Source organism: Podarcis vaucheri, assembly GCF_965113315.1.
Source record: "Podarcis vaucheri genome assembly, chromosome: 5".
Classification (NCBI taxonomy): domain Eukaryota; kingdom Metazoa; phylum Chordata; class Lepidosauria; order Squamata; family Lacertidae; genus Podarcis; species Podarcis vaucheri.
The window spans coordinates 97459980-97474188 of record NC_138763.1 but is presented as its reverse complement, the minus strand read 5'-3'; the positions used below and the strand labels follow the sequence as shown (position 1 = coordinate 97474188).

The 14209-nt window shown below is 43.8% G+C and overlaps 1 protein-coding gene across 1 annotated transcript in view; it reads left to right on the top strand.

The window, feature by feature from the left end:
* Positions 1 to 14034, top strand: part of GTF2F2 (general transcription factor IIF subunit 2) — a 57841-nt gene extending 43807 nt beyond the window's left edge. The window contains exons 8-9 of the mRNA XM_082223289.1: positions 354 to 497; positions 13384 to 14034. Of these exons, the coding sequence (XP_082079415.1) occupies positions 354 to 497; positions 13384 to 13503 (264 nt within the window). The 3' untranslated portion in view covers positions 13504 to 14034. The remainder of the gene's footprint in view (positions 1 to 353; positions 498 to 13383) is intronic.
* The last annotated feature ends 175 nt before the right edge of the window (positions 14035 to 14209 follow it).

The window sequence follows — 14209 nt, the reverse complement described above, 5'->3', positions numbered from 1 at the left end:
GTTATATAAAAGAAACAATTGGTCTTTTTTAAGGAATTAATTGTGATTGCCACTTCTTGTAGTAAAATAATTCTTCTGTGGAACTAGAAACATTGCCCTAGGCAATTGGCTGCTCTCAGATTCAAGGAATGACAGTGCAAAGCATAAATGGGACTCTGCTCTGTTTTATAATTAGGTTTATCTTTCATTGTGCCTCAACTAAGAGTTAAGAAGATTCTTATTTATACCAAAGCAGAACTGATTCGACACCCCCCCCCGCCACGCTTTGTTCCTTGCAGCTACAAATTCCAATGGTGGTTCTCCTGGAGTGGGTTAAAAACACCATTTTAAAATTATGCCATTTGGATTAACAGATTGATTATGAAAAGAAGAAAAAGGAAGATGGAAAGAGGGCTCGGGCTGAAAAGCAGCAAGTACTGGACATGCTTTTTTCAGCCTTTGAAAAACATCAGTATTACAACATTAAGGACTTAGTGGACATAACTAAACAGCCGGTGGTAAGTGCTTCTTCTGAAAATGGATGCCATTTGTCACTGATAAATACATTAACTTATTAAGACAAATTCTTTGGTATGTAACATGTGCATAACATGCCTTGTAAATGAATCGGCACATACAGGTTTGTTTGTTTCCAATAATAGACATTGCAACTGCATGTTTAAAAATAACCAAAGCCATGCAAATTGGTTACGTTTTGTTTTTCCTGATCGGTGTATAAACCACAAGTTCTGAAACACAACAAAGTAACTCTTCACATATCGGGGATTAAGTGAGAAAAGTTTAGATTCAGATTTCAAGCCTTTTAGAATTTGTTGCTAGCATGTCAGTCCTCTTGATCTAGAATTCTGTCTAGGGTATGGAGTTCCAGTGCATAGAATCATAGAATGGAAAAGTTGGAAAGGACTCTGAGAGTCACCTAGTCCTAGTCCAACTCCCTGCAATGCAGGAAATCTCAACTAAAGCATCCATGATGATTCCCATTTCTGTCAAAGCCAAATTCTACCCATAATGGACAGAGTTTGCAGCACATGGACTGTAGGTGAGACTGTTTTTAAGAGCAAAGTTTGCCATCTGCTCCTTGAAGACAGCTGGAGGAGGGGAATTGAGCCTTTCTCCTCTCCCACCCGCTTGTGGGGGAAACTGAGTTACTGAACGTGGGATTATTATTGCAAGGCCTCTACTAGCACTTACTGCCCATAATGATTGCAGGTATGTCACTAGCTAATAATAGTTACAGAATCTGAAAGACCTTGGAACTGGGAATCGGGTAATGAGCAGATATAATGGGGTCAACAGAGCTTGAATGGTCTGCAAGAGATTCAGTAAGGAGCCACAATAGCCCTGGCGAAGTTTGTGCTTGATGTACAACATCAACAAACCTGGGATATCTCAGATAGCATGAGACTCTTAATCTCTGGGTCATGGGTTTGTGCTCCACGTTGGGCAAAATATTCCTGCATTTCAGGGGGTTGGATTAGATCAGGCATCCCCAAACTCAGCCCGCCAGATGTTTTTGGCCTACAACTCCCATCATCCCTAGCTAACAGGACCAGTGGTCAGGGATGATGGGAATTGTAGTCCCAAAACAGCTGGAGGGCCAAGTTTGGGGGTGCCTGGATTAGATAATCCTTGTGGTCCCTTCCAACTCTCTAATTTCATGATTCTATGGGTCTTCCTCATAAAGTTGTGCTTTGCAGGAAGAGCAAAGCTTTCATTCTCATCCATGATCTCCTTTGAAACGGTTTGCCTTCTGTAAAAATAGGCATTCATGGCCTCTTTTTTAAAAAAAATGTATATTATTGGATTTTGTAAAAAATGTCAGTTAACAATACTGAACACAAAAAACCTAGAAACACTTACTAAATATGAAATATGGAGCTTTGGCAAGTGTAAAAGGTAAGTATCACATAAGGATTGTAGTCTCCTCACTTCCAATATAGGCAGTCAAAGAAAGGTGGTGTTCCTAGTTTTTCTTCCATGTGATGTTGGCTGTTGGAAACCACGCTCAGTCAATTTTACAAAGTCAATAAAGGGATGCCATGCTGTGTAGAAAGTGTTGGTTTCTTCCCTGGTGTGGTGCTTCCTTTGTAGAATGGTTAATTTGTCCATAAATGTCCCATTCTTGTGAGAACCAGGCTTCAAACAGGTTTGTACCTAGAGATTTTCAGTATTTTGCTATCACTAATTTAACTGCTGTTACAGATAGGTAGCTGTGTTGGTCTGCCATAGTCAAAATAAAAAAATTCCTTCCAGTAGCACCTTAAAGACCAACTAAGTTCTTGGTATGAGCTTTCGTGTGCAATGTGTATCTGAAGAAGTGTGCATGCACACGAAAGCTCATACCAAGAACTAACTTAGTTGGTCTTTAAGGTGCTACTGGAAGGAATTTTTTTATTTTAACTGCTGTTAGTAAGTGCTGAATGAGCTTTGAGAATGAGAAATGCTGAAGAACGTGTCCCATCCAGTCCCACTGAACCTTGGGCCTGTGTGTTGCAGCATATTGACCCAAGACATCAAAGGAACATAAAATTGCAAAAAGAGATTGCCAGTTCAAGCAATCAAATGCATTAACTGCATCTCAAGTTAATATAACAGTAGGTTCTGAACATAACTGACCCTCCCAATATTGTATTGCAGCGTCCTCTATTAGGAAATGCTATATAGATCTTTGTTTTATGAATTGAACCATTTGTCAGACAGGAGTTGTGTAGCAGGCCTTTAAGAAAAATTTCCCATCAGGCCCACTCTAAAGTGCAAATTTTGACAGCGATTCTGATCCTGCACATCTTCAAGCTGCAGTTTTATGTCAGATGGCTCACCTCTTCATACTGAATTCCATGTCTTTATTTGCTATTGTGGATACACTGGGTGAATTGAAAAATATTCTTAGTGGTTTTAATGCCTTATCCCAGTCATCAGCTAATTCTTTTTTAATTAAAGCAATCAAGGCTGCCGTATCAGTTGTGCCTTCCAGTCTCTCTGGGTTGTTGTTTTCATTATCCTGAGGTTGTGTCACCATATTGGGCTTGACAGAGGCCTGTTATTGCGGTTCTTCAATAGTGTGAGATGGAAGTGAAAATCAGTCGTCCACAGTGTTGTTTTGCAATTCTTGGATTCTACAGCTCATAGCCCACCTAGAGCTATTGAGTATCACAGAACTGTAGAGTTGGAAGGGACACCAATGGTCTATCTAGTCCCCTGCAATGCAGGAATCTCAACTAAAGCAAACATGGCAGATGGCATACATACAGACAGACATCCTTGTCATCTTGGAAAAAAGTGACAAGTGGGCTACAGCAGCGTTCTGTCCTAGGCCCATTGTTGTTCAACGCCTATATAAATGACTTGGATGAAGGAATTGAGGTGATGCTCATCAAATTTACAGATGGCACCAAACTGGGAAGTTGTAGCTTCTTCTGTGGGAAGACCACAGAAGACAGAACCGGGATTCAAAATGACCTTAACGGATTGGAGAGCTGGGCCCAAGCTAACGGAATGAATTTCAATAGGGACAAATGTAAGGTTCTGCACTTAGGCAAGAAGAACCAGCTGCACAAATATAATATGGGGGACACCCGGCTTGCTAGTAGTACATGTGGAAAGGATCGAGGGGTTTTGGTAGACCACAAGCTTAACATGAGTCATCAATGTGATGCAGCAGCAAAAAAGGCTAATGCTATTCTCGGCTGCTTCAACAAAAGTCTAGTGTCCAGATCAAGGGAAGTGATAGTACTGCTCTGTTCCACCTTTGACCATACCTGGGTTACTGTGTCCAATTCTGGGCACCACAATTTAAGAAAGATGTTGACAAGCTGCAACATGTGCCAGGGAGGGCAACCAAGATGACCAAGGGTCTGGAAAACAAGCCTTGTGAGCAGTGGTTGAAGGAGGTATATTTAGCCTAGAAAAGAGGAAAGTGAGAGGACATATGATAACCATCTTCAGGTATCTCAAGGGCTGTCACATGGAAGAGGGAACACACTTTTTTTCCTCCTGCTCTGGAGGGTAGGACTTGAACCAATGGCTTCAAGTTACAAGAAAGGAGATTCTGAGTAAACATCAGTGAGAACTTTCTGACAGGAAGAGCTGTTTGACAGTGGAACGGTCTTCCTCAGGAGGCTGTGGACTCTCCTTCCTTGGAGATTTTAAAGCAGAGGTTAGATGGCCACATGCCATGGATGGTGTAGTTGAGATTCCTGCTTTGTGGGGGGTTGGACAAGATGTCCCTTGGGACCCCTTCCAACTCATCAACCCTACAGTTCTGTAATTCTTTGATTCTGTGATAGATGCTTTGAGTACTCCAAAGTGTGTCCAAATGCTTCTGCGAATCCTTCTGTCATTCTGAGCCATTTATATTTCTCACTTGTATTTATCATCCTTGTAATATCTGAAAAGTAATACTCAGGGCTTGAATGTTTATGAACTCTTTAGCTCCCCAGAATATGCTCTTATTATGCTGTATGAACAGCTTACACTTTATTTAAAAATCTGTATTGAGGATCATTAATAGCTTTCTTGTAACCAAATGCATTTTTATAAAATGCATTTTTGGCAGTCTTCTGTGCTGCAAGTGCAATCTTATTGCCATTATCACCATTTTGTTTTCTCGAAAAAAACAAAACCCAACTATCAAGGGAACAATTTAAGCAGGAACAATTTAACAAGCATCCTTTTAAAAGCAAAAGTGTGAAAGTACATTTCTATGGATTTGAACAAATAACAAATCTTAACAAATCTTGTAGTTAACTCTTAAGCCAGTATTTACAAAAATGTTGGGAATTGGTTTGGTGGCAAATTCAGGAACCGCAAGATAGACATTATGGGGTTCTATCCTGGCCAGGTTCTTCTGGGCCTCGCAGTTCACACTTCTTTTCCTTGGAGAATTCCAGAGAACTTTTCCCTGGGGTGAGAATTGTCCCCAGAATACCAAATGGAAAGGGACTAAAAAGCTGTCGTGCCAAGTTTCCATGGAAAATGGCAAAGTATTGTCATTATCCATAAGCCTGGCGTTAATGCCAGACTTTAGATCACAGACATATGTGTGTAAATGAATTGTACCGCATAAAATTCACCTCACATGATAAAGGCCATGTTCTTCCACATGTTTGTTTGCTGCATGTGGTGATCTTCCTCTGTAGAGGCATCTGTTGGGGGGAAATAAGATCTGTGATCCACATATGGGTAATTAACAACAGAATTGGCCAGACTCCTGGATTCTCTCCAGCAGGAGAGAGGCTGCAGCAAAGTTTAAAACAGTTGCAGAGTTCAGCAGAAGCATAGCTTGGGAATGTAGGTTGTTAGACCCCTTTTCATATCTTATTTCAGTTTTAGTGCTTGCCCCTCTCTCTACCCCTCTGACAATGAACAGACCACACAACTGTTACGTAAGTTTAAAAGCTTTACTGACAAAATCCAAAGGTCTGGTTCACGCGTTATTCCATGTAGCAGCAAGAAGAACACAGGTACAGAATACAGAAAGATTATTACAAGCATGCGTTCTGAACTTGGAGCAAACTCAGACATGTCCTTTCTGGTTGGTTACATGGCATGAAGAGAGAGTGAGGAAAGGAAAGTGAATAAGAAGCACGACCTGAGTCTAGCAATGCAACTCTGTGGTCTTAACCCCTTCATGCACTAACTAACCCTTACACATAGTTATGTTTGACATTAATTTTGTACAGCACTCCTCATCTTTTGCTCTCCCAGAACAGCCTGCTCTGCTCTGTCCAGAAATTTTTCATCTTCCCTGATAGCTCAAAGTGCCTCAAGGGGTTGTACCTTCTCCTCCAGCAGGGCAGCCACTTGCTGGAGGTAAAGCTGTGTAATTCCTCAGGTAGAAAAATAAACAAGCCACTGGCATGGCTGGTCACTGCAGCAGCTCTCGCTATCCATGTCTCTTGCTCCTATGCACTCCATCACAACACTTCAGCTTTTTCCTGCGAAACACCTTCACAAACACCCCTGTTTGCAATCTCCCAGTGATGTAGAAATGGGGTTTGCTAGCTCCATCTCACTTCCTTTCTCAGCAGTAGTTCCTCTCCCTCAGACCGTGTGCTGTAGTACAGCACATGGCCAAGAACACACAAAAGCACACAAGCAAGCCTTCAAGCAGCAAGCAACCAGCCTTAGATAAGCAACCAGCCTTAGCCCCAAAGGCACAAGCTCACTTCGTTCTGTCTTTTCCACCAATGCCTCTCAAATCTTCCAGTTTACTGGCCCTGTTTGCCAGCTCCCAGAGACTGAGAACCAGGCTTCCTCAACCTCGGGCCTCCAGATGTTTTGAGACTACAATTCCCATCATCCCTGACCACTGGTCCTGCTAGCTAGGGATGATGGGAGTTGTAGGCCAAAAACATATGGAGGGCCGAGTTTGAGGAAGCCTGCTGAGAACAGTTATGTAGAACCGAGTGAGTGGATTAGAGCAGGGATGTCCAACAGGTTGATCGCAATCTACTGGTCGATCCCTGTGAGGCTTTGGTTGATCACGGTCGATCGCTGGCCCTTCCCCCTCGCCCTGCCCTCCATCATTGTTGGAGAAGGGAAGACAGAGTTTACAAACTAGGGCTGTTTCCCCCCCAGCGATCCTTCGGTGACTTGCTGTTTCTCTTTGACCCCAAAATAATGTAAAAATGTTGCGCCCCTAAAAAAGCTAAGCAACTTATGCCTCCCGAACCCCCTAAAAAAACCTTTGACCTGAACCCCCCAAAAATGGGGATAGATCACTGCCAGTTTTTAATTCTGTGAGTAGATCTTGGAAGTTGGCCACCCCCGGATTAGAGAAAGGAAGGTTGCGTCATGTTGAGACAAGTTCATTGCTTTTCTTCTGATTGAAAGTTTTCTCAGCACTTGTTAAACAAGGTGAAATTAATCTTAGTATTCAAAGCTTTTGCTTAGCCAGTTTTCCAAGCCCTTTCAGTGCTGTATTAAAATTAATTTCTAAGTACTTGCTTTTCCCAATTTAGCTACTCAAAATGTGCCCTTTTCTGCTGTCAGTTTGTTAGCTTTATCTTTGTATTCTTTTTCATCTCTGCAAAGTACCTGATTTGGCTGCTTTGTGCTTGACTGTCTGTTGATTACTAGATGTCAGTAATTAGCTTGTAAAGCTGGCAGCTTGACAGACTAGGTTAATTTCATTTAGGCATTGTTAATGGTCCTCTTGGGCAATTTTATTTTGGCAGCATTTGTTCCTGACAGCTCAGGACTTTGTGGAAAGCATGGCCTCCATGGGGCTCTCCCTGAATAAATCTGGCCCTAAGCCAATGGCTTAGATCTCGGCGTGCGTGATCTGACACTAAGTTCCAGTGGAACAAAAGAAGTGCCATGGTCAAATTACTTCCTGGTGCAACTAGACTTCTCTGCAGGGAGGTGGGACCAGTTTGATTGTCCACCCTTGCCACTTAATGGATCCAAATGGCTTCCAGAGAGTGGTAGCCTCTCAGCTGGTGGCCCACTGGAATGTGGAGTTAACCAGGGCTATCGACTGTCTGGCTCTAAAGCGCCCTCTCCAAATGCATGGAGCTCAAATGGTTCTGTGGTATTCCCCAGGACTGAGGGCGATGAGATAATCACTGAGATGGCTAGAGTGACAGTAGTGAAAGACTCATTCTGAATTGAACTGAACATCGAGCTTACCAAGTGGCAAAGGCAAAGAACACCTTCATTGCTGCCCCCATTGCATCAGCAGAAAACAGTTGCAGGAGACTCTTTCCGGTAGTTCGTAGAACCACCTTCGTCATCAGGGTCCAGTAAGAACTCCCAAGTACTCCTGCAATGATTTTGCAAAGTTTTTTGCAGATAAAATTGGTTGAATCTGGAAGGCGGTAAATTCCACCATGGTAGCAAGGCCAGGGCGGGAGAGTGCCAGCTCTCTATCTAGTCCAAAAATGAAGGGGAAATGTGGGTGCGTCCTATGGGGCGAATGCAGGCTTTCGCTGAAGCCTGGAGAGCGAGAGCAGTCAGTGCGCACCGACCCCTCTCACTCTCCAGGCTTCGCGGACCTCTCCACAAGCAGCGGGAGTGCTCCCGCTGCTTGCGGAGAGTTGCCTGCATGCCGAAGCCTGCGCGTGCTGAGATCAGCACGTCCAGGCTTCGCGGACCTCTCCGCAAGCAGAGGGAGCCAGCGCTGGGCTCCCACGGCTTGCAGAGAGCTGCCTGTTTGGGGGCTGGGGTCGGGGGAAGCTCGGGCCGCCCCAGCCCTGCGCCTGGGAAAAAAAATAATTCCCCCCCTTTATTTCCCCCCCAAAAAAAACTAGGTGCGCCTTATGGGACGGTGCGTCCTATAGGGCGTAAAATACGGTATTTAAAAAAAAACATCTTTGGACCCCACCACTATAGCCAATTATCATCCAGTCTCTTGGACAAGGTGATCAAGTGGGTGGTCGAAGAAACAACTCCAGGCACGTCTGGACTCTTTGGACCCCTTCCAATCAGGTTTCAGGCCCAATCATGGGAACGTCCTGTGTGGGTGTCTGGAGGCAGTTGAAGGATGGGTGGATGGAGGTTGGTTGATGGAGGCTGAATCACAACAAAACAGAAGTACTGTTTCTTGGGGACAGAAAACAAACAGGTGCAGGGGATTCCCTGGTCCTGAATGGGGTAACTGTGCCCCTGAAAGACCAGATGTGCAGCCTGGGAGTCATTCTGGACTCACAGCTGTCCATTGTGGCATAGGGCAACTGTCTACCAGTTCCATCTGGTATGCCAGCTGAGACCCGGAATACCGATGGAGCCGAGAGTGGTACATGCCCTGGTTATCTCTTGAACTAATGCAATGCACTCCACATGGGGCTACCTTTCAAGGTGACTCAGAAACAACCAACCCAGAATGTGGCTGCCAGACTGGTGACTGGTAGTGGCTGCTGGGACCATATAACACTGGTCCTGAAAGATCCACATTGACTCCCAGTAGGTTTCCAAGCACAATTTAAAGTGTTGGCGCTGACCTTTAAAGCTCTAAACAGCTTTGGCCTTGTACACTTGAAGGGCCCTGTATACCTCAGCCCGGACACTTGAGGTCCAGCTTCGAGAGCCTTCTGGTGGTCCTCTCACAGTGAGAAGTGAAGTTATAGGGAACCAGGCAGAGAGCCTTCTCAGTAGTGGTACCTACCCTGTGGAATGCCTTCCCATCAGATGTCAAATAAATAAACTGATGACTTTTAGAAGACATCTAAAGTCAGCCCCGTTTAGGGAAGTTTGATGCTTTATTGTGATTTTATAATTTGTTGGAAGCCACCCAGATTGGCTGGAACAACTCAGTCTGTTGTTGTTGAAAAATGTCACCCAACAGAATTTGTATCAAATACAGTGTGCTTCCACTGCACATAAAGATCACACACTTGGGGCCCAAGTTAGCAGATCCTGTTAATCCTATTGATTTCATTGGGATTTACTACCAAATAAGTGTTCATAATATTACTGCAGTCTTTGGATTGCATCCAGTTAATCTCTTTTCAGAGCAGACCTGTTTGAATTCATAGACCAATATTAGTCATGCCTATTCAGAAGCGGTAAACACATGGCATGGTGGGGTTATACTGCCCTCTCATGCCTGAAGGCAGGAGATGCAGTAAGATCTTTGTCAGTAACCATCAGCCAACGCCTCAGTCCATTTCTTGCCTTGGCCCAGTGGCTGTGTGTTCTTATCCTCCCAACAGTCCACAATGAGAATTGTTAATGGTTATTTGTGCCTCCTTATGTTAGTCAGTGTCAGAGTGAGTGTATAGTCTCTGTTCTACTGTATCTGAAGAAGTGTGCATGCACACGAAAGCTCATACCAAGAACTAACTTAGTTGGTCTTTAAGGTGCTACTGGAAGGATTTTTTTTTTATTTTGACTATGGCAGACCAACACGGCTACCTATCTGTCACTTTTCAGAGTTTTTGCCAGGGCTGATTACTTACCTCTTGGTTCTGGCCTTCATCTGCAAGCAGTGTGCATGTTTTTCTAGTTGCCTAACTGGTGTAGCCGGCTTATATTTTCACTAGAAATTTGAAAATACCCATGTGACCTTACAATGCAGTTAGTGTGTTTTCTAGCAAGGTGGCCAACTATTTATCAAACTCCATGCCTCTTTGGCAGGGATGTGAAGGCTTAGTGTTGATTGCAAAGGGGTGGATCTCTTCCATGGGGTCCACAAAGTTTTTCCTTAATGTGGAAGGATGCCTCAGTGTCAGAATTGTACCTTAGGCAGCCTTACTGGAGAAGAACAGTCAAGGCGGACTAGGCTGCAGAACAGTCACTTAGGACAGCATGTCCAGATGCGCTGGAAGAAGCCATGGTGCAGTCATCGCCAAGTCGGTTATTTCCAATAACCATGACAAACTTGGCCACAATACAGCAATAGTACCACTATATACGGCCTAGGACCCTCGTACCTACGGGACCGCCTCTCCTGGTATGTCCCACAGAGAAATTTACGGTCTGCAAATAAAAACACCCTAAAGATCCCAGGCCTCAGAGAGGTTAGGCTGGCCTCAACTAGAGCCAGGGCCTTCTCGGCCGCGGCTCCAATCTGGTGGAACGCTCTGTCACAAGAGACTAGAGCCCTGCAGGACCTAGCATCCTTCCGCAGGGCCTGCAAGACAGAGCTGTTCCACCAGGCCTTTTGTCAGGGCGCAGCCTGACCCCCTCCTCTGGCAATCTGCACAAAAATTTGCTTGATGGTTGCCATTAATTTGATTTTAATTTGATTTAATTAATTTTATAATGAATGTTTTAGAATGTTGAACTATTTTTATTGTTGTTAGCCGCCCTGAGCCCGGCTTCGGCTGGGGAGGGCGGGATATAAATAAAAATTATTATTATTATTATTATTATTATTATTATTATTATTATTATTATTATTATATTGCGTACTTTCTACATCCTTTTGCACCATCAGTGGCAGAAAGGACACTTGAAGCCTATGGTGAGTACAGAGCAGTGGTCGAGAATGGTGCCTTCTATTACTTGCAGTTTCCCCCCTTGAAAATCTCTTTTAATTGCCTAAAAACATACGACGAGCCGGCTGAGTCAAGCCAAAGGGGAATTCTTCAAGCAGGATTTGAGCACAAGAGCTTTCTCATGTGATGAGTTGCTGCCATCTGGTGGTGGGAGGATATTGTATGAATAATCCTTGCAGCAGTGAAATGCTAAAACGTGCTGAAAACAGATCTAACATATTAAGTGTAGTGCAAGTGGTTTGAGCAGACATTTGCTGCTCTGAACATGCTCTGGAATGTATGTTCAAACTGCATCTACCACGATTACAATGCTTTGTCTGTATTCACCCAGAAAGGAAATGAGAAAAATCAGACATAAAATGACACATCAGAAGCTTGTCATTCATGGACCTCTTGCTCCAGGGCTGATACACACTTTATTTTCTTCCTGTGTCACAGGCCTGTAACTACAGGGAGGCATTGTGGGGCAAACCCCGTCCAGTCTCTCCAACCACCACCTTGACACTTATGGGGTAACCTGGGGTAACAACTGCCCCCGACACCATTAGGAGACTAGACTGGAGATCCTTCAGATACCCTACATTAATTCACTTTGCAATATGTTTTCTGTTTCTCATATTTTTATCGTTTTCCAAGACTAAAGGAATCATTACCTGATCCTAAGCATGTTGACTTGGAAGTTACCTCACTATATTCATAGGTTTGCAGCTAAGGGTTAGAACTTCTACACTGAAGTTACCATGTGTGAGGGAACTGGAGCCAGAGAAGGGGGAAAGAATGGGAACTTACTGGGAGAAGGGTCCTTTAATCAGTAGTTGCACGAGGAGGGTGACGAAGAGCTGTCAGGAGGTAATGAATCTGAGAGGGAGGCGGTACTTCTGGGGAGAAGCCACTCTCGTCAGAGAGGAAGGAGGGGGGGCTGGGCTTAGATGGTGGCTATGCTGGGGGAAATTGAAAGGAAAGCCAGTCGGGACAACTGACCCGCCATGAAAGAGTCAAACTTTTGAACTGCTTGTACATAGCTTCAAAGAAGCAATAAATCCTGTAAATATGGCTGATTTTCCGGACTCTATTCTTCGCTAGCACTCACAACTCATTGCTGACACCATGACTGTAATTTTGATAGAAAGTCTAGAATCATGAGCTCATCATTTTGCCCAGAGGAGGAGGTGATCAGGAAAATGGTGCAGGAAGAAAGGGTTGACAAGCTTCTGTCCGCCATGTTGCGGTTTCCTTTCAAACTGTAGGCAGAGCAATTGCATTGTGCAGGCAGTGGTAGGGACCTGGGAGATAGAAAGTTGCCTTACGCTGGTCCATTTAGCTCGGGAATGGCAACAATGAACAGCAGCCCCTCTTGAGGATTTCAGGCAGGAATTTCCCCCAGTCCTGCTTAGCAGTGCTGGGAACTGAACTTGGTACCTTCTGCAGATGCCCCATCACAGAGCTGTAGCCTTCACAGCACTAAGGCCAGAGTTGCACCTCTGCCTGCTCTTGGTGATTATAAAAGGTAAAGGGACCCCTGACCATTAGGTCCAGTCGTGACCAACTCTGGGGTTGCAGTGCTCATCTCGCTTTATTGGCCGAGGGAGCCAGCGTTTGTCCACAGACAGCTTCCGGGTCATGTGGCCAGCATGACTAAGCCGTTTCTGGCGAACCAGAGCAGCGCACGGAAACGCTGTTCACCTTCCCGCCAGAGCGGTACCTATTTATCTACTTGCACTTCGACGTGCTTTCGAACTGCTAGGTTGGCAGGAGCAGGGACCGAGCAACAGGAGCTCACCCCGTCACGGGGATTCGAACTGCCGACCTTCTGATCGGCAGGCCCTAGGCTCTGTGGTTTAACCCACAGCGCCACCCGCGTCCCTCTTGGCGATTAAGCTCTGCTTGCAAAAAGGCAGCAGGCAGAGGCTCCCCTTCCTCTTTGCTGTTGTGCTTAGATAAGAGATAGCATCTCTCTGTAGCTAACTGCATATGCACTTCAGGTGACTGGCAGGTGGGTGTGGTTTGCCCCAAATGGCCCTGTGGGCCAAATTCAGAGGCCTGGTGGACCCGATAAAGCCCACAGGCTGTTAAAAGACATTTGTCGCAAACACACACAGCCCTGTGGAACAGCTGTTGCCTTATCATTGCAACACCTGAATTACCTTAGTCTGCATTCCGGAGCATATTTCCTGTATTTAAGTATCTTCATCTTTTGTGGCTCTGCAGTTCTGTTCTTCCCATGAACATATGCGTGATACTCTTAAACAAAACCGTTGCAATTAAAGGATTTAAATGGAAGGTAAGCAGAGCCTAATTCTGCGTGCAGATGAAAATTCCATTATTAAACTCTTAAGCAGCAATTTCTGGCCTAGGCTAGTTTATTTTAGTACCATCTTTATTACTAATGTAAAATAGCCTGATATTAATATCAAACTAAATATTTTCTTTTCCTTTTTTTCAGAGCTACTTGAAAGAAATTTTAAGAGAAATAGGCATCTACAACGTTAAGGGAACACACAAAAACACGTGGGAACTTAAGCCAGAATACAGGCATTACCAAGGAGAAGATAAGAGCGATTAGCATAATTGTTAAGGCAGCAAGAAAGTTGTCAATTGTGGAAGCAGGAAGAGTTGCTGAACTGTTCACCCTTAAAATGCTAAGTGTTGATAATTTTTAAGTCATCTAGCTTCATTAAAAAAAGATTCTGCAAGAAACATGTTTTGGTTCTGCAAACATATTATTTAAAGAATAAACATGCATTAGGTTTCTTTGTAATAATTGGCCTTTGATCATTTTTATTTTTTTACATTTTGTAAAAATATAACAATGTTAGTAAGGACTGGTATTATTTATTGCAGAGATGTGTTTATTTCATTACTAAAATTCTGTATGGTCCTGACCATATTATGGGTTGCTGCCCAACTTTTTGAATTATGCCTTATTAAGAAATAGAAGTGGAACGTAGTTTGAATAGCTCCTGAAATAATGAGAAGAGGAAATTAATACAACACAAAAGCATTTAAGTACAGTAAGTAAAAATGACTTCTTTGTATTAAAATTATTTTGTTTCTGTATTAATAAAAGCAGTTTCTAATTTGTACAAACAGAAAATGCTTCCTCTTCTGCTTTTAGATTTAAAACGTTCATGGTGGCTTTATGCCACAAGGGTCAGCTGATCAGTATTCTACATGACCAGCCATTCTAGAAATTAGGAAGAGGCGGGTGCTGCTAAGCATTACTCAGTTCCTGAGTTCATGTATTTGTTCAAGTTCTGTGGGACCTTCAA